This window comes from Myotis lucifugus, unplaced genomic scaffold (genome assembly GCF_000147115.1).
Source record: "Myotis lucifugus unplaced genomic scaffold, Myoluc2.0 scaffold_37, whole genome shotgun sequence".
NCBI lineage: Eukaryota > Metazoa > Chordata > Mammalia > Chiroptera > Vespertilionidae > Myotis > Myotis lucifugus.
In genome coordinates, this window is record NW_005871085.1 from 1,094,081 (window position 1) to 1,115,540 (window position 21,460).

Genomic DNA, 21,460 nt, shown 5'->3' on the forward strand with positions numbered 1-21,460 from the left:
CAGAGGCCCCAGTGCTGCTCTCCCTCCAGGAGCAGGCTGGTGCCTTAACCCCCAAGATGAGTTACCTTTCTCTCTCCAAGGACCCTTCTTTTGTCTTTGTAACTTGTTTCCTGAGCCCATTTCTTCTACAGCTCACTTCCTCTATCTCTGTAGCTTTCTAATACACTTGCTCTTATAGTTTGAGTCTTAGCTCTGAATTCTTAGCCAGAACTCAAGTACTGAAGGTCTGACTCCACTGGTCAAATACCTGGTGCCATTTCACCACCAACTCTTCTAGGTTCTTCTGGCTGGTCTAATAGTTAAATTAACATGAAACAGATTAGCAGGAGAAAAACAAACTAACGTTTAATAACATATACTTCCTGCACAAAAGGGAGAGATGCAGGAACACTGAAGAACTTGCCAAGATGACAAAAGCCTTCACCTTTATCTTCAGCTAAAGACAAAAATAGATGGTGGCGGTAGGGAGTCAGTTATGGAAGGTTACCAGGAAAAGCACAGTAAACAAGCATAATATTATTGTCCACACCTTCTCCATTGATCATTTCTAGAGATATCCTCCTCTTCATGGTATAGTGAGGGAAACACCCTTACAAATGTAAATGTCCTTTTATAAAGAGTAACTTCTACTTGCTTTTCAGAGGTTCTTTCTTGTCTTCTGTTTCTTAAAATTAACCAGCTTAAATAAAATACTCAATATCCCAAAAAGGCGTATTTTGAGGTAGCAGACTCTGCTCCCCTCCACTATTGATCCTGTGGACATTAAGAGACAGTAAGGGGACTTCTCCCAGCTCCTCACCACCTCCGCCAGCTTCCTGCAGTCCTTGCACCCACAGGTATGTCTCAGGCTGAGTTTGACAAAGCTGCTGAGGATGTTAAGCATCTCAAAACCAAGCCAGCAGGCAATGAGATGCTGTTCATCTACAACCACTACAAACAAGCAACTGTGGGTGACAAATACAGAACGGCCTTGGATGTTGGACCTCAAAGGCAAGGCCAAGTGGGATGCCTGGAGTGAGCTGAAAGGAACGTCCAAGGAAGATGCCATGAAAGCGTACATCAACAAAGTAGGAGAACTAAAGAAAAAATATGGACTATAGGGACTGGGTTTGGCTGCCAGCTACGCATGTCATCTAAACTGATAATCATGCCTTGGTTTTCTAATACCACGGATGAAGTGAAATAATGAAACTACCTTCTTCCTGAACACTGTCCAGGATACGGCTCTAACAGATTGAGGAGCAGAAATGGTTACTCACCTTGCAGAGTAGTTTTTATCTAAAGATCAATTAAAACTGCATTTGTTACTTAAAAAAAAAAAAGACAGTAAGGGAATATTATGAACAACTCTATGCCCACAAATTTAATAACAAATGTGGACTAAATGGGGCCACATGCTAACCTGACAAGCTCAGGAAAGGCCTGCAGGTGGCCTTGTAAACTCAGAGGCCTAAAGTAACCACAAAGAATGGTCTGAAATTAAAACTTTAAAAAAAAGAAAGCCATTTTTATTGATTTCAGAGGGGAAGGGAGAGGGAGAGAGAGAAACATCAATGATGAGAGAGAATCATTAATCGGCTGCCTCCTGCATTCCCCTACTGAGGATTGAGCCTGCAACCCGGGCATAGGCCCTGACTGGGAATCAAACCATGACCTCCTGGTTCATAGGTAGACATTTAACCACTGAGCCACATCAGCTGGGCATGAAATTAAAACTTTTTAATTAAAAAGCAGCCTGGCTGGCATGGCTCAGTGGTTGACCATCAACCTATAAACTAGGAAATCATGGTTTGATTCCTGGTCAGGGCCACATGCCCAGGTTGCAGGCTCAATCCTCAGTAGAAGTATGCAGGGGGCAGCCAATCAATGATTCTCTCTCATCATTGTTTCTTTCTCTGTCTCCCTTTCCTTTCCCCTCTGAAATCAATTTAAAAAACAAACAGTCTTTGGTGGGTAGTTCATGTCCAAGGCTGGTATCATCCTCCACAAAGATCAACTTTGATCTTAATTGAGCCTATTGTCTTTTTGCATCTAGATAACATGCCTTTGGAATGTTGGGGTAACTTGTAATTTCCCTTTTTTCCAGACCCCTCAGGGCATAACCAATGCGCCAAGGGCCACAAATTCCCTCATTGTTATTGCTATTTGTGTTAATTGTTATGTGTTAATTGTTAACTGTTAACTATCCTATGCTCACCTAGGTAAAAGAAGCATGTGTCTATCATTTTACTTTTTATCCAATCCCAGAAGTAACTCCCTCCCCGTTGCTTTCTCCCACCTCCCTAATCTATCACCAATGGATTTCATGTAACCCACTTTCTCCTTCTTTGATGGTAATTTATAAAAATAGGTGAAAAACCACCATTCCCTGGAGCATTGTATTGTCTCAATGTGTTGAGATTCTGCTTCCTGGACATAGTTGACAGTTTGGCTCAAATAAACTCACAAAAAATCTTTACAGGTTTGGATAATGTATTTCTTACATTAACAATTGTTAGGGATGGGAGGGAGAAATAGAATAGTGGAAACTAGCTATAGTTATAAGAAATATTAATTATGCTCTGTTAATCATGATTGGTTTGTTCTGATTAAAGAAAGCACATTCTATGCTGGCTGGGAATGGTAAGTCCCCTGGACCTTGGAGCTAACCTGGAAATGCGGCCCATCTTCCTCATCAGAGAGCTGCCTATTATCATGGAAAAATTAACAACCTTGTTGCCAGGTGAGACTGGAGGCACTATCCTTTGCAAACCTCCAGCAGGCATTGCCTGTAACCTGTAACCATTACACCCAATTTTATTCCTTTTCCCTACTTCCCCATCCCTGCTTGCCCATTTTTATTTTGCATACCCATTCTTATTCCTTCTGCCTACTTTCCCATGTAATCTTTGTCCTTCTACTCCATATAACAACTGGCGTATGGGGGGAGGAAGTGCAGAGCAGATTTTTGTGGATGACCTGCTGCTCTCCCATTATTGGCATAAACACACATACATAATTCAACCCTGTCTCTGCTTAATTGGCTCAAGTAGTGAAAGGCAGCCTGGAACCATTGGCTGTACGGTTTCAAAATGATACCAATTATCTATAATCTCTTCCAGAAAAATTGAAGAGGGGATACTTTCTAACTAATTCTAATAGGCAGCATTATACTAATACCAAAACCAGATAAGGATATTTCAAATAGGAAAACTGCAGACCATTATCTCCCATGAACATGTCCAAACTCAATGTGGCCAGTTAGGCTCATCACGACCAGGCCTGGCTTACCCTTCTAGCTTCATTTACTTGTCACTCTCCTAATCCCCAAACATTTTGTTCTAGCTAAAACGAACATTTCTCACTTCACTGATGATGATGACGATAACAGTCATAATTACATCAAATAATGCAACAACAACACTTTTTAGTAGAGTCTTCCTAATGTGTCAACTTAGCTAGGAATTCTGTCCATGCATGTTTCTGGTTAGAGTAGGCTACAAGACATATTTTGTAGAAGATTTGGAGGGCAGAACAGAAGCATTTTGTTTTTTACTCTTGGAAAGTTGGAATATGTGCTCTTGTAGCTCACTTCTTCTGCCTCTGTGAACTTTCCTTCCAAAGGGTCAAGGCACACTCCCCCAGGCTCACTCCTGTTGCTATGATCTTGCCTATTTTATCTTAAGCTCTTACTCTGTTTCACTGTCCCTAGCTTTAAACTCTCAAAATCATCTGGACTTGTGTTGTGAATCTTTCCTGCATGAAGTCAAGAACTGAGGGCTAATATTACCACTAACAGTTCTACTTCTCCAATTGAACCCTGACTGATACAAGTGCTTACTATGCGCTGCTAGACACTGATACAAGCCAACTGCTTATAACTCATTTAATTTACACAATGATCCTATGAGGTAGGAGTTTTGTGTTTGTTTTTTTACCATTCATCATTTTTGTTTTACTTCATTGTATGTTTGCCTTTCAGGCATTCTCTTGCTTTGTGAGTAATGCTTAAAAAGGCATTCTTATTGTAGTTTATTCAGAATTTAGTTGTATTATAACAGGAGGATAGCCTGTCATCCTGCTAGAAGTGACAGTCGGACAACTATTTTTCTACTATACCTCACTGAGTGAATTCATTATTCATCTTCACCTTCATTCATTCATTCACTTACTCAAACATGTTTTTGTTCACTAAATATTTACTGAATACCTATTGAGTGTCAAGCCCTGCGCTAGAGCTTTTAATTGGAGGTGAAAGTAAGTTTCTGAGCTTCATAGTATATGTGGATGTCTGTCTATCTTTTCACTGTCTAAAATAATATTTTTCTTAAAATATACGTAAGTCACACTGAGTGCTACAGAAGTAGGAAGCATCAATTACTGGAGTTTAGGGCATCTAAGGCAATTTAAGTGAGATCCTAATAATCTAATAATTTTAGAAAAAAATATGACAGCTCATATCTGGTAGCAACTTGTTGATGATTAAGATGCTTGTAATGTACTTGGAACTTCTTTGAAGAAAATCAGCTCATAAATACAAAACACCAACTTCATTCTAGTCTGCATTTTGTGCTAATCATGTTAGAATTAGAAAAGCAAATCCTGGAGTATGCTATTTCCTAGGCAATTCAGTCATTCAAGAAAATATACTGGTGCACCGAGTGTGTTCCTGAACAACAAGAAAGAATCCCTGCCTTAAGAATCCCACACTCGCCTGGCTGGTGTGTTGGTTGGTTGGTTGGTTGGTTGGTTGGCTGACTGTTGTCCCTTGCACTGAAAGGTTGCAGTTCGATTTCCAGTTGGGACATATGCCTGGGCTGTGGGCTCAATCCCTGGTGGGGGCTTGCAGGAGGCAGCTGATTGATGTTTTGCTCTCACACATCAATGTTTCTCTCTCCCTCCCTCTAAAAATCAGTAAAATTCTTAAAAAAAAAAAGAATCTTATACTCTAGTGTGAAAGGCAAACAAGGAAAGAAATTATTAGTATTAGTATACAAGGTGGTAAGTGCGATATATAAGAGTGTGAGTTTATTTCAGTGGGGGAACAGAAGAAACATCGGTGAGTAGACACTGCTGGTAAACTCAACCAAGATTAGCCCATGAGAAGCTGACATCTTTGCTCCTCTTACCTCTTTTGTTGTTCTTCTGTTATCCTTTCCTCTAGTTTCTTCTTTCCCAAAATACAAGCATCTGTGAGACAGACTTTATGAGCCTGTTCTAATTTCTGCTGTAGATCCAAAATCTTGAATGAAAAAAGTTTACAAATAAAACTTTAAAGAAAAATGTGACCTATTTTCCAATTAGGGAAATACGATATAAATAACAAACACAATAGTACTGGCACACAATCTGATCACTCAGTGATTTTTCCATATTATAAGTACAGCATGTGACATAAGTAGGTTTATAATTGTTTGTATGGAAAAGAATAATTAATAAATAATAATATAAGAATAAGCTTTGTGCACTGCATACTCACAACTATAAGCTTACTTTTGCCCAATCCTGAATATATATGTGTGCTCTCTTTTACAGCCATATACCACCCCACTGTGAGAATATACCATAACTTATTTAATTAACCTCCTACTGGGGGACATTTAGGTTAATTCCAATCTCTTGCTACTATAAACAATGTCTCTGGAATAATTTATGAGGTGTGGATTTGCCAGGGCAAAGGTCATTATTTGTTTGTTTGATAGATAAGGCCAAACTGTCCCTATAGGTATTAGACCAGTTTACACTTCTAACAGCAATGTGTGAGAGTGTCTGGTTTCTCACAGTGTGGCTACATTCATGGATAATATCTCAAAACAAAGTCAAAGTCTCTTACAAAGCAAGTATCAATTAGCATATTGCCGAGCACCAGTAATAGGTTCTTTAATACCCTGGTCATTCTAAAAATAAGATTTATAATGTGAAAGAGAGATATATAATTTTATTTTAGAATTTACATGTTAGATTAAAAGTGTCATTAAAATATTTTTGTTAGGTAAATATCCTTTTAAACTTGTTTACTTTTTTAAAAATATTTTTAAATTGATTTTTAGAAAGAGAGGAAGAGAGAGGGATAGAAAGATAGAAACATCAAAGAGAGGGGAACACCTCTACTGGGGATTGAGCTGCAACCCGGGGATGTGTCCTGACTGGGAATCAAACTGGCGACCTCTTGGTTCCTGGGTCGACACTCAACCACTGAGTCACACCGGCCTGGCAAGACTTGTTCATTTATTTTGATAAGCCTTTGTGTCACCTACATTTGTAACTGGTACATAGCAAGTATTCAATAAATATTTGCTGAATGACTAGATTTCAGCAGAATAGCTGTTCTCCCTCTATTGTATTCCTGACCCAACAATGAGCCCCTTACAATAGTTTGACACCACATTCCCCACAAACATTCAGTGAATGCCAGTGTATGGCAGACCTTTTCTAAGAGAAGATCTTTCTGCATCAGCCTAAGCCCTGGCCCTAAGCCCTTTGCAAAACCCATACACCACAGGAGAGGTGAAGTAGCAGAATATTCAGGGCAATGGCAGAGGCCAGGTCCAGTTCCTTTGAACTGCTCAGGGGAAATACTAACTTAAAGATATTCAGTCTTAATTCCACAGAAGGAAGTATCACCCCACTGGCTTCTCTGTCAAGGACAGATGCCAAACTTTTGAACTCGCCACCCAATTTAAGAAAGAACATTTCCAAAACTTCTGAAGTCCATTCTGTGACCCTCGTTAATTATATTCCTTCCTGCTCCACCTGAGAAAACCAATATCTTGACTTTTGTGTCAATCATTGCTTTGCTGTTGTTTTTTTCTTTTTTTTGGCTGTGCTGCCCGAAGGCAGACGGTTTTTTTGTTTTTGTTTTTTCTTTTAACAATATATCTCTCTATGTGACATGGCTTTCAGTTTGTACTATTTTGACCTTTATATCAGTGGAATCATACTGCGATTTTCCTGACCTGGTTTTTATTCAATATTACATTGAACTCAGCACGTACCTGTAATTAATTCAGTTTTGCTGTTGCATGCTGTTGTGTAAATATATAATTTATTTATTCAATCTCATATCAGTGGGCATTTGGGTTGTTTCCAATTTTCTGCTTTTGTTACATGAAAATGGCTGAATTCCTGCCTTCGGATACATATGTGCCGTATAATAGCTTCTCTAGTGTTTATGCCTAGTAGTAGAAGTGTGGGGTTGTATAGTATATACATCTTGAACTTAACTAGAAACCACCATTAAACTGTTTTCTAAAGTGTTTATTTGGATTTACTCTTCCAACCGTAGTCAGTATGAGCTCCTACTGCACAAAACCCTCACCAATATTTAGTAGTGTCTAAATTTTAAATTTTACCAATCTTTATCAATTACTTTTTTATGGAGCAATAACACATGCAGTAAAGTGTAAACGCAATACACTTTTACTTATAGGACCACCTCTCAGGCCAACATATAGAATACTTGTAAGCACCACAGAAGATTCCCGCACATCCCCGCCCAGATAAAAGGCCTTACAGAGACAGCCATTAACCTAACACCATAGCTTAGTTTCTCTGTTCTGGAACCTCATATAAATGAAATTACACCGTATGAACTCCTTTGTGCTGGCTTCTTTAGTGAACATTAGGCTTTTGAGTTTAATTCAGATTGCTGTCATCTACTTCTTGGTATTAGTTTTATATTTATAGAGTTAGATAAAATGACATTTTTTAAAATATAAAATTTGACTCAGACAAACTTACAGATCAAAATGTGCACCTGTTACCTCCTACTGCCACCTGGCGTTAGGCAGTCTAAAATGCAGGGGCAACATTCCAAAATGGCTCATTTCACCACACAAATCATTCCAGAAATTACAAAATAAAAATCATGTAAACACCAATCCAAATGAGAAGAGATGAGGCTTTTAAAATTTGCATGTGTAAAAGGAAAGTCATTGGGTCTCAGTTCTTTAAGTTATTGCTTTTATGAAACACCTTTATAGGTTTATGCAGTTTTGAAAAAATACACAAAATTTACTGGAATTATAGGAGCAGATGAAGTTGAAGGGAGGAAAGCATGAGGGAGTAAAGAAAAACCCTAGAACTCTATCAAGTTTGCACCGTATCTATTCCTTACAGTCCGTAGGGAAACAGATTTCAGTAGTAGTATCCAGCGCATGTTACTCATTACGTGTGAGGATAATTACCTTTTCCTCTGCGTCAGCAACTTTGGATTTCTCCTGAGCCAGCTTTTCTTTCAGGGTGTTCTGTGATTTAAGGCTCTCAGCCTGTGTCAGTACTTCCAGCTCCAGCTCCTTGATTTTCTGCTGACAGTGCTTCCACTCTGCTGGGGGTGGAGAGCACAGCCTTGCGCTGTCCGATAACTTCTGCTGGGCCTGCTTGAGTTCAATTTTGAGCTAGAGGTGGGGAGTAAATAACAGCGATGGGAATAAGCATGGAGTGAATGTGATTGTGAGCCAGAATAAGCAGCTTTCAGAGGAATGCTGTCCCCCAAGAGCTGACGAACACCAATGTCATGGTGGCTGATTTCCTCTCTGGAGCTGCCACGTGTCAGTAAGGTTTCCCAAGGTCTATCTCTCCAGATGGCAGCTGGACAAAGGGATTTTCCTAAGAGTGTCGATACATGCATGGTCTAAATATTTTTCCATCCTTTTTTCTATCACTCCAGGCTGGCTTTCATTCCCGCTACTCCGGGAAGCTGCTTTTGCTAAGGGCACTATTGCCAAAGTAGAGCCAATGGACAGTTGACCTCTCAGTGGCCTCCACTCCCTCCCTCTCAGAAAGTTCCCCTCCTCTCTTGGAGTCCGTGACACCAAACTCCCATGATTTCTACTTACCTCTCTCCTGTTCCTTATTGGTCTCTTTTGTTGACTGTTCTAGTGCCACCCAACTTCTAAATGCTATTGGATTAAACTGGGCCTTGAGAGTGGATCACTCTCTCTTGGTTCATCCTCATGATTTAAAATAAAACACCACCTTTATGCCAAGTAACTGCCTAAGTGGAATTCCTTGATCTGCCCACATTTCCAAGATGGTTTTCCTCTCAGTCTTCCTGACTAGTGAATGATGTCACCATCTACTCTGTGCAGGCCAGTAACCTGAGAGTTATCCTTGAGTCTTCCTTTTCCATTATGAGCCAATTCAGCGCAAGCTGTCACTCTGCCTCCACAACAGATCTTGCATCAATTCATTTGAGTCGTTTGTGTCACGACTCTAGTCTAGATCATCATCTCTAGCCCTGACCATAGCAAGAGCCTCAACCCCGGTTCTGCCATTTCCATGTTTACTCCCTTCTAATCTGCACAGCAGCCAAAGTGTTCTTTTTCAAACATAAATTGAACCACTTGACACCCCTCCTTAAATATTTCAGTGGCTTCCCCTCACTCCGGGAACAAACCCCAGCAGTTTGCCTGGCCTTGTGTGACCCAGCCCTTGCCAACTTCTTTAAAACCATCCTGTCATTCCCCCTTCTTCCACTGACCTCCTGTCCTGCTGGTTTCTATTTAGAGTCTCCAACACACCAGACTCCACTCTTCCCTCTGCTAGAAATGTATTCCCTTCCCCCTCTCCTCATGGTACGGTTGGTTCCTGTCTATTTCTCAGGTCTTAGCTTAAAAGGCACTCTGTAAGAGAAAACCTCCATGATCATTTAATTTGAGGAGGTCTCCTTACTTACTTACTCACTTATTATACCAAATTTATTTCCTTCAGAGAACTTATCACCATTTATAATTAAACATGTATTTATCTACTCTTTCACATCCTTCTTCCTTACTCTAAATTCCCATGTGTTTTATTCATTTCTTAGTATCCAACACCTATGCCTAAAGTAGGTGATTAGTTAATATTTACTGAATAAATAAATGAATGAATGATATTCTAAAGAATATTAGAACCTGGTAAATGGGCATAGTAGGTAGGACTCACAGACAAAAATGCTGAGCTAGAACTTATTTCACTTTATGTAACACAGAATTTCCTGGGCTCAAAGCTTTTCAACTAATTAATAGGGATTATAACTGTAATTTCCTCCACTTGTAACTTCTGCATATTAACCATTCAGATTTTATCAAATGAATTAAAAGTTAATAATGTTTAACCTCTCTAAGCATGTTTCTTCATCTGTAATATGGAGATAACTACTTAACTCATAGGACAGTTGGAAAGTTACACTTAATAAAATAAAGCAATGAAAGCATCAAGAATAGAAATAGCCATATATATAATACCTAATACAAGTTAGCTGTTGTTCTTCAAGAATCACTTACAAGGAGACGTATGTTAATACTTTAAACAATAAAGAATTTAAATAAATAAAAAAAATCACAGAATATCTACTGTATTTGAAGTACAGAACTGAGGCAGATACTACTATAACTACTGTATGTTGGTTAGGTTTTCATATCAATGAAGTAGTTGAGATTCGTACTTTACCCCATTTTAAATGAAAAAACGAAGTCTCGAATATAGTTGGCAAATGATAGAACCATGGTCTGAATACAAATTTCTGATTCTAGCCCAGTATTTAATACTAAACTACCTCAAATTGTGAAATGCCTGTATTTTTAAAAAATATTTTTATTGATTTCAGAGAGGAAGGGAGAGGGAGTGAGAGAGAAACCTCAATGATGAGAGAGAATCATCAATTGGCTGCCTCCTGTACTCCCCACACTGGGGATCAAGTCCACAACCTGGGCATGTGCCCCAACCGGGAATCAAACTGTGACCTCCTGATTCCTAGGTCAACGCTCAACCACTGAGCCCCATCAGCCAGGTGAAATGCCTGTATTTTTTATTTATCAACAAAGCTAGTTCTTGAAAAGTCTAATAAAATGGATAAACTAGTGAAACTGATTAAGAGAAAAGCAACAAAGGGTAACTAGTATCATGAAATTAAAAAGGACTATTGCTATATTTAAAAATCCCTCTCATCGATGTTTCTAACTCTCTATCCCTCTCCCTTCCTCTCTGTAAAATATCAATAAAATATATTAAAAAAAAAAAAAAAAGAAGCATTCAGGGGCTGCAGGCACACGGACAATGTGCTATTTCTTTTCCTGGGTGGTGGTTACATGGATAATCACTTTACAACAATTTATTAAACTATATATTTATGTTTTATGTACTTTCTGAGTGCTATATTTCACAATAAAATGGTTTAAAAGCAATTAACAAGTACAGTAGATCCTCGGGTTACATCAGAGATCCATTCCTAGGGCGACATAACGCGATTTTCGCCGTAAGTCGGAACTCCCCTACATAAGCACCTACGTCACTCACATGGAGCACATACACAGCAGTAATAAAGTGAAACAGTAAAAAAAAAATTTAAAAGAAAGATAACAATTCCTGACCTTTACTTGTGGTAAATAAAAAAAAAAAAAATAAAGCACATATGTACATACGTCAAAATGACGGAACTTTTTAAAATATAAATACAGTAAATGGGAGATGGCGATGTAACCACGAAACGACATACGTTGAGTCCGACGTAACCCGAGGACTGCCTGTATTATGCTTTTTAAATCAGTCTCATACATATGCTTAACTTAGCCAGACACAGAGTTTGAACATCTCTGAGTGGATTTTAAAAAGTGAGCGCTACATTTGCAAAGTTGAGGTTTCAAAATGACCTCAAAATGAAGAGAGGAATGATAACTCGATAGAGGAAAGAGAGAACTAAACGTGGGTTTACATTCTGATTCTATAATTTGTTAGCTTTTCAATCTTGAACAGTTTTCCCATCCATAAAATGCTAGCTTTTCAGGGTTGTGGGAAATTTATAAGGGACAAAACAGACAAACTGTCAATAAAAGGTAGTTGGCTATTGTGTACTCTGCATAGGACCTGGCCTAGGGCACCAGGACAAAGACTGATATCTCATTACTGAAAAGGCCAATATTTCGCCCTACCATGAAGGAGATTTGAAACAGGACAAAAAATATCTTCTCCTTTTACCAAACTATCATTTACCTACACCTGAAAAACTTGTTCGCTAATTCAAAAAATATTTATAGGGTGCCAACCATATATAAAGCATCATGATCTGTGTTTTTCTGGTCATTGCACCTTGAAAAAGATGTACATAGTAGTGCTTGAATATGTTTAAAGCTGGACAATTAAAATGGTCTAAGAAATGTGGTTGAAGGGAAAGTTAAAAGGCTGTCTTACAAGGAAATGTGATGAAGATTTTGAATTTAATTTAAAACTATAAAGGCTTGAGGGAATATGACCAATATTCAAAAGATCATGAGGTTTATTCAAATAACCCTGAAATACCAGAACACCTAGAAGAGCTTCCCTTGAAGTTTAGAATAAATGACTATTCGTTTTCCTCTACATCTGTCCTACTAGACTGTGAGCCCCTAAAAAGTATGGATCTTTCTTAATCTATCTTTATGTCACTTTAAAAAAAATGATTTCAGAGAGGAAGGGAGAGGGAGAGAGACAGAGAAACATCAATAATGAGAGAGAATCATTGACCAGTTGCATCCTGCACACCCCACACTGGGGATCAAGCCCACAACCTGGGCATATGCACTGACAGGGAATCGAACCATGACCTCCTAGTTCATAGGTTGACACTCAACCACTAAGCCGCGCCAGCTGGGCTTTTATCCTACAACACCAGGGGTGGGCAAATTTTTCCTATAAAGGGCTGCCAGATAGTAAATACTGTAATCTTATCAGAACTACTAAAATCTGCTATTGTAGTACAGAAGAATCCATTGATAACATGTCAACAAACAGATATGGTTGTTTTGTAAATAAATTTTTATTTACAAAAACAGAAGGCAGGTAGGATTTGACCCAGTGGCCAAAGTTTGCTGATCCCTGCATCAGGGAATAAGGACTGTGTCTGTTTGCCTATCATTAAACCCTCATATCAACAAGATCCTACCCAGTGTATGACTGATGTTCAATAGATATTTACTGAAAACAAAAATCTTAGCTAGGAGCTCACAGAAACTAGATACCTATATATTTACAGAATTGAACCATAATAAAAAGGAAGTATGACTATTTTACATGGTGGTTCAAATTGAACACTTATGTGGTTTATACAATTTAGATGAGTATGTGGATGGCAGTTCTAATATTTTCAAACAAGCATGTTTGGGGATGGTCTCTAACTTTAGATGTTCTTGTGTCAGGAAGAACAACTCTGCCCTCCTATGAATTATACCGCGGTGCAGCTGATATTTGAGTCAACCAATATCTTATTTATTAGAGATAAATAAGCCTAGAGATAGAACTAGGGCAGGACAACCAGGGTTTAGGCTCAGGTCACTGCAATTAGTAAGTGCTACAATTTTAGGTAATAATTTCAAAAGATTGTGTTACTTTAAAACTTTTCATATTTACAGATTGACAACATACATACACCTTCAGAGCAGAGAAACAACTGAGCTGTGTACCTACTTGGTAGGGAAAAGTTAAAAACAATAATCTGAGAGCTCATATTGTCCACCATCTATGGACATTATCATGAATTATCAAGTTGAGAAATTTTGATTCATTTTTCCCCTGGGCCAATTGAGTAATTGAGACCCGTCACTAAAGGATGTGCCCATTAGAGCTACCTTAATGCTTTCTTCCTGAAGTAAGCTATTATGTTGCTTTAGGTCCAAGTTCTTTCCCCGCTCATATCGGAGCTCTTTTTCAGCTGAGCTGCAGAGAATCTGGAGCCGGTGCAAATTCTGGCGAAGTTGTTGTACTTCTTCTTGCTGCTGCTGGTATTTCAGTTTTTCTTTAGATGATAGATTCTAAAACAAACATTTGAAAAGAGAAACATGGACAATTTGAAAGAATATTGGTGAGACATGGGTTCTAGCTGTCATAACCAGAATTGTCAGAATGTGATTATTGACATGTTAGTTGGTACATGTTTATATACTTTAACTCCCATTATATTAGAGTAAAATATCAAAGAAATTATGTGAACAAAAGCAGTTAAACATAGATACACAAGTCCAGGGAGTGCAGAGAGTCCCAAACTAGATGAACTCAAAGAGACCCACACCAAGACACATCCTAACTAAAATGCCAAAGGTTAAAGACCAAGAGGTAATCTTAAAGGTAGCAAGAGAAAAAGTTATCTAAAAAGGAGCTCCCATAAGATTGTCAGCTCATTCCTCAACAGAAATATTTCAGGCCAGAAGTGATTGGCAGAAATTATTCAAAATGATAAAAAAACAAGGACCTACAACCAAGGCTACTTTACCCAGCAAGGCTATCATTTAAATTTGAAGGAGAAATAAAGAGCCTCACAGAAATTAAAGGCGTTCATTATCACCAAACCAGTATTATAAGAAATATTAAAGGGTCTTCTTTAAGAAGAAGACATTTAAAAAAAGAGGTACATAGTTAGAAAGAATAAAATGGCAATAAATACGTACCTATTAATAATCACTTCAAATGTAAATGGATTAAATGCTTTAATCAAAAGACATATGATATCTGAATGGATAAAGAAAACAAGATCCATATATAGATGCTGTCTACAAAAGACGCACCTCAGAATGAAAGATATACGCAGACTAAAGTAAAAGGATGAAAAGATATTTCATGCAAATGGAAATGAAAATACCTTTATCAGACAAAATAGACTTTAAAACAAAGGCTCTAATAAGAGACAAAGGCACTACATAATGATAAGGGGAGCAATCCAACAAGAGGATATAACCCTTGTTCAAATATTTATGAACTCAACATAGGAACACCTAAACATATAAAGCAAATCTTGATGGACTTAAAGGGACAGATTGACACTAATACCATTATAGTAGGGGATTTTAATACCCATTGACATCAATGGCTAGATCTTCCATACAGAAAATCAACAAGAAAATGGCAGCCTTAAATGACACTCTAGATCAGATGGATTTAATTGATATTTTCAGAGCATTTCACCCCAAAGCAGCAGAATATACATTCTTTTCAAGTGCACATGGAACATTTTCTAGGATAGACCACATGTTGGGACACAAATCAAGTATCAATAAATTTAAGAAGATTGAAATCATATCAAGGATCTTCTCTGACCAAATGATATGAAACTGTAAATCAATTACAAGAAAAAAAATTAAAAACACACAGTCATGGAGGCTAAATACTATGTTATTAAATGAATGGGTTAACAAGGAGATCAAGAAGATAAAAGAAGAAATCAGATACAAATGAAAATGGGAACACAACAACCCCAAATCTATGGGACACAGTGAAAGCAGAGGGAAATTCATAGTATTACAGGCCTGCCTTAAGAAACAAGAAAAATCTCAAATAAATAACCTAATCTCATACCTAAAGGAATTAGAAAAAGAACAACAAACAAAGCCCAAAGTGAATAGAAGAAATAATAAAGATCAGAGTGTAGCCTGGCTGGCGTGGCTCAGTGGTTGAGCATCGAACTATAAACTAAGAGATCATGGTTCGATTCTCAGTAAGGGCACATGCCTGGGTTGAGGCTCGATCCCCAGTGTGAGGCCTGCAGGAGGCAGCCGATCAATGATTCTCTGTCATCATTGATTATTTCCATCTCTCTCTCCCTCTCCCTTCCTCTTTGAAATAAAAATATATTTTAAAAAGATCAGAGTGTAAATAAACAAAATAGCATCTAAAAAACAACATTCAATGAAGCCAAGAGCTGGTTCTTTGAAAAGATAAACAAGATTGATAAATCTTTAACCAGATTCATTAAGAAAAAAATAGAGAGAACCTAGAGAGTACTATGCTAAGTGAAATAAGTCAGTCAGAGAAAGACAAATATGATTTCACTTACATGTGGAATCTAAAGAACAATACAAACCAACAAAACAGAAACAGCTCATAGAACAGAGAACAGACTGATGGTTGCCAGAGGGGAGAGGGGCTGGGTGAAAAAGGTGAAGGGATTGCGAAGTACAGATCGGTAGTTAGACAAGTCACGGGGATGTAAAGTACAGCATAGGGAATATAGTCAATAATATTGTAATAACCATGTATGGTGACAGATGGGCACTAGAAATCTCAGGGGGAACACTTTGTACAGTATATGATTGTCTAATCACTATGCTGTACACCTGGACCTAATACAAAATAATACTGAATGTAAACTATAATTTAAAAAATGTTTAAAGGTCAAGTTCTAGAGTAGACAGATCCAGATTTCACCACAATGCATCATTCTGGGCAAACTATTTAACCTCTGTAAAGCCTCAGTTTCCTCTCCTATAAAGTAGAAACAATAATATTCCTGCCTCATTGTACTGCTGAATATATACAGGGTATTTAGTAGAGTGCTTAGAACATTGTAAATATTCAATAATGTTATTAAAAACCCATGAGGCTAGGTTTTAAGCCTATAAAATTGAGATATTCATGGTGGTTTGAACGTGTTTCAAGAATATAGGGAAAGTAATATCTAGAATTGAGCTTTTACAACATCGATGTTGAACAGCAGAAATTAAGTCCCCAAAGGCCATCCGCAGCCACAAATACGTATGAACAACAGAGCTCACATATTCAAGAGGCTCTCACAGTTCTGTCTTCTATGTATTTACCGTGTATAAGCATTCTTTAAAGTTTGGTATCTGCCCTCAGCCTACAGTTGCTTAAATGTGCACGATTAAGATGACACAACACATATGGATAGCAGCTAGATACTAGACACTCTAATCTGACAACAGGTTAGAGACTGAAGGGTCCCAGGATCAATTCCGATCAAGGACATGTACCTCGTACCTCGACTGCAGGCTCAATCCCTGGCCCTGGTTTGGGCACATGCAGGAGGCAACCAAAGGATGTGTCTCTCTCACATTGACATTTTCCTCTCTCTGTCTCTCCCCCTCCCTTCCACTCTAAATGAATAAATGAATGAATGAGTGAGTGGGAAAATATCCTCAGGTAAGGGTTAACAAAAAACATAAAACAAAAACAAAAAACCCTTTGTACACACACAAGAACTTTCAAAAAAGAACAACCTATACTCATCAGTAAGTCAAAGAACTCTATACACAGAAGAAGATTCTGAAATTACTACTGCACAGTTCACTGCAGAAAAAAAAATCAGTCTAAAATGTATTTCCTTCCTTGCCTGCTTAAAGTAAATGAAATAGTGTGTGTGTGTGTGTGTGTGTGTGTGTGTGTGTGTGTGTGTGTCACAGTGCTTTGGGAAATGTAAAGTTCAAAATAAATATATGTTATTTCTTTCCCATGAGACCCACATCTATTTTGTTTATTGGATCTCAAAATTGTTGTCAGAAAGGTGTGTGCAGGGAAATCTTAACTTGTACAAGAATTAACCTGTAGCCCTAGCCGGTTTGGCTCAGTGATAGAGCGTCGGACTGCAAAGTAAAGGATCCCGGGTTTGATTCTGGTCAAGGGCATGTACCTTGGTTGTAGGCTCCTCCCCGACCAGCCCAGGCCCTGCTAGGGGCATGTGCAGGAAGCAACCAATCGATGTGTTTCTCTCACATATTTCTCTCTGTCTCTCCCTCTCTCTTCTTCTATCTCTAAAAATCAATGGAAAAATATCCTCGGGTGAGAATTTAAATAAATAAATAAATAAATAAATAAATAAATAAATAAATAAATAAAAGAATTAACCTGTAAAATTGAGGTGTAAGAACTGAAGTGTGGCCAACAGTCATTTCCTTCATTTTTCCTGGAGGCAGATCTCTGGTAAATAGCAAAAGCCATATTTAAAACAATTCTATAATCATGGTCTTTTTTTTCTCTAAAACAAAGTATTTTATACATCTAAACGAGGTACCAGGAATAGAAAATGTGGCACAAATCCTGCCATTCCCTATCTTACCTGCCAGGACAGATAATGATAATTAGTTTTGTTTTTTTTCCCCCCTGTTGAGCCTCAAATGAGGGGCTTAGTTCAGATTTTAGCTGCTATCTTATTACCCCTCAGGCTGTGATTATGATATAGTTCAACAAATATACATATAAAATATTTTTTAATCCACAGCTGATCAGAGGAAATGGCACCTGCCTTGGCATCACCCCATATCTCTGAGACTGAGGAGGCTCTAATGTAGATGGCTCACCTCTTCCTTAAGCCTCACAGCTTCCTCAGGCTTCCAGGTCAACTGCTGTTCTTCCCTTTTCATATCTTGGTTCTGCTGTAAGTCCTCCTCTCTCTGCCTCTTTCTTGGAAAAGTGCCCTCTACTGACTCCTCTGGAGTTTCTTTCAGCTTACTTTCTCCTAGTCCAGAACTTGGTTAAATATAACAATAAAAAAACTATCAAAATGCTCATTCTACTGGCAGAATATGGAGGGGAAAAAAATCTACCAGTCCAGAAAGTATTGCAAGAAAGATTTTCAACTTGAATTCTATAGATCAGTTACCTTATAATTAAACCTTAAAAACACACGAGTCTTATTTTCTTACTCACATTCAGGAAGATGACACAGCATAGACTTTTGTCTACACCCAAACAACCAGTTTAAGTGAGTTTTTCACTTTTTCAACTTTTAGTATGGCACTGGGCAGGCGGAGCTTGTGAAAAAATTTTATAAACCCTCAATAAGCTATTCAGTATAAATTTAAAATTACAGTAATACATATAGAAAACTTTTCTGTGAAATTAAACTTTTCATACATACTTAACTTTAATTACACAAACATGTTTATATAAGTAAAAACAGGTAAATTAACTAATCTGTCAATTTTTTAACATACACATTTGGAAAAACTACTTTATTATATAATGGACTTTCGGCTTTAACCGACACCTGCTCGCCTGAATCAGTTCATTATATGGAGGTTTCACTGTACACTATTCTAGTGCTCAAAACTATATTTTTCTCCCCTCCCCCCCAAACAAACCCAAATGCTGTGATTAGCTTCTTGGCTCTTTGCTCTTGTGACCACTCTCACACCTGTTCATCACCATCCCTCCAATATGTTCTTCACCCTTCTGCAACTAGGTAGGTTTCATGATGGTGAACCTTGACTCTGAGCTCACTCTAAATTTAAAAACCAGTTTTTAAGAGAACATGAAATTCAGGGGCCCCAAACTGGCAAAACAATCTCCTCTCTCAGAACATTTATTAAGATATAAATGTGGCTACACCTACACAAATATTCTATTTCCCAGTTCATTGATGCTATATCCTTTAGTATGGCATATAAGTAAAAACTGACAACTATTGTTTCCTTTCGATGATCTGGTTTTAGGCTTTTGCCCATGCAAAATTTTATTGCATCTATTAGTTTGTATGCAAAAATAGAGTAGTGCATTTACCCGACCCTCAAAAGTTTCTGTGAAAGATACTTCTGGTGAAAAAGTAGAAATACTAGAGTTAGAAGACAAGATTAACAAAAAGCAAAAAACAAAAGAAAGACCAGAAAGAAAAAGGTTTTCAAAATAAAACAATGGTCAGATATGTTAAATAAAAAACACACAAATCTCTCTGCAGAGTCTTAATTATATAAAAAATACAAATATATTTGTGTACAGAAAAAGAAGAAAGAAAATTTAAGATGTTAATATCTCTCCATGGTGGGAATTATGGATTATTATAATCTCCTTATAATTTTTCATGCTTTAAAATTTTTCTATGAAAAGCATATATTTACTCTGGCTGGTTTGGCTTGGTGGATAGAGCGTTGGCCTGCGGACTGAAGGGTCCTGGGTTTGATTCAGGGTCCTGGGTTCAATTCTGATCAAGGGCACATGCCCGGGTTGTGGGCTTGATCTCCAATAGGGGGCATGCAGGAGGCAGCAGATCAATGATTCTCTCTCATCATTGATATTTCTATCTCTCTCTCCCTCTCCCTTCCTCTCTGAAATTAATTAAATTTTATTTTTTTAAAAAAGAAAAGCATATATTATTATTATTTTTAAAAGAAAAAGTTTTAAAATGTAACAATATACCAGAAGATAAACTTTGGGGAATGCTTGCTTGTAACTAATTTTTCCACTCACATTATTTGGAATTCAATGATAAAGTCAAATAAAACATACCCCCCAAATTATTAATGTAATATGGGATTTTCTCAATTTACCAGAGTTCCTCTCTCTCTTCCTTTGGGCTTTGAACCTCTACTTCCAAATCTGGTAAATTAGACATGAGATCTTTATAAATATTTTCACTTGTAAAAAAATTAGCAGCTGCAATATTTGTGTCTACAGTAAAATTATTTAATTGTTCATATTCTTCTGCAAGCTTCAAGACCTGTGAATTAAAAAGACAAATAGTCTATTTTGCATATTCTTATGTATAACTGTGAAAAAATATATTGATTCCATTAAATGATTGCGTAGGTATTGCCTTAAGTAATAGAAATGGACATCCTAGTTGAAGTGTTCTTTCAATTTAATACTTTGCAGTTATTACTATATACCTGTATAATCAAATCCATTTTTACCACAGACATAAGGATGTGTTTGATTCTAAGAACACAATGAATGCAATTCTAAAGATCAATTTAAGTTACTTTATGAGATTCCTTTGTTTGGTTTCCTAGGCTTTTTCACTTCTCTGAAGATATAAACTATAATCTTGAACTGATCCTTAGGGGATGGGAAGATATGGATAGGTGAGAGACTATAACACATTTAAAGCATTTTAAGGATGAGCAATATGATCAAAGGCATTGGTGTGGTATTTGAGCAGAAGGAAGGAGAATGGTCTTAATGGAGTAGAGACTACAAAATAAGGAGCTGAGGAAATAAGGTAAGATTGAGAGGTGTAGTCACTTTATGAATGGACTTGAAAGAGAAGAATTCTTAATAGAATTCTTACTTTTGTAAGCTGAAAAAAAAAAAAAAGAGTTTCAAAAGGCTACTTAATCCTTTTTTTATGGGGTCAATGTAAAAATTTAACCATTACAGCCCTAGCCGGTTTGGTTCACAGGATAGAGTGTCAGCCTGAAGACAGAAGGGTTCCGGGTTCGATTCTGGTCAAGGGCACGTTGTGCCTCCTGCTTGGGCATGTGCAGGAGACAACCAATCAGTCTGTTTCTCTCACATTGATACTTATCTCTGTCTTTCCCTCTCTCTTCCACTCTCTCTAAAAATCAATGGAGAAATATCCTCAGGTGAAGGTTAAAAAAAAAAAAGTAAATGACCTGTACTCTTCAAAAATTTCAATGTCATGAACAACAAAGACTGAGGAACTGTTACAGATTAAAGGAGATAGACATGTTATGTATGCTCCTGGATTGAATCCTGGACTAGAAAAATTGTTCTTCTTTTGCAATAGAGTAGAACAATTGGTAAAATTTGAATATGAGCTGGAGATTATACAATCCTATATAATAAAGAAGTGATATGCAAATTAACTCTCATGCCCTCACAAGATGGCTGCCTACAACCAGGCCGGAAGGGGGGTTAGTGAGAGATGACCAAACGACTGAACAGCAGGCTGCGTGGGGCGACCAGGCTGGCTGGGGGGGCAGTTGGGGGCAACCAGCCAGCAGGGGGGGCAGTTAGAGGTGATTAGGCTGGCAGGGGGGCAGTGAAGGGTGACTAGGCCAGCGGG

The 21,460-nt window shown here is 37.7% G+C and overlaps 1 protein-coding gene and 1 pseudogene across 1 annotated transcript in view; one reads left to right on the top strand and one right to left on the bottom strand.

Moving 5' to 3' along the window:
- Positions 1-21,460, bottom strand: part of CCDC30 (coiled-coil domain containing 30) — a 71,046-nt gene that overhangs the window by 19,260 nt on the left and 30,326 nt on the right. The window contains exons 10-13 of the mRNA XM_023752694.1: positions 17,566-17,637; positions 13,563-13,745; positions 8,166-8,375; positions 5,109-5,221 (exon numbers count right to left, since the gene is read on the bottom strand). Of these exons, the coding sequence (XP_023608462.1) occupies positions 5,109-5,221; positions 8,166-8,375; positions 13,563-13,745; positions 17,566-17,637 (578 nt within the window). The remainder of the gene's footprint in view (positions 1-5,108; positions 5,222-8,165; positions 8,376-13,562; positions 13,746-17,565; positions 17,638-21,460) is intronic.
- LOC102429077 lies at positions 839-1,322 on the top strand (annotated as a pseudogene).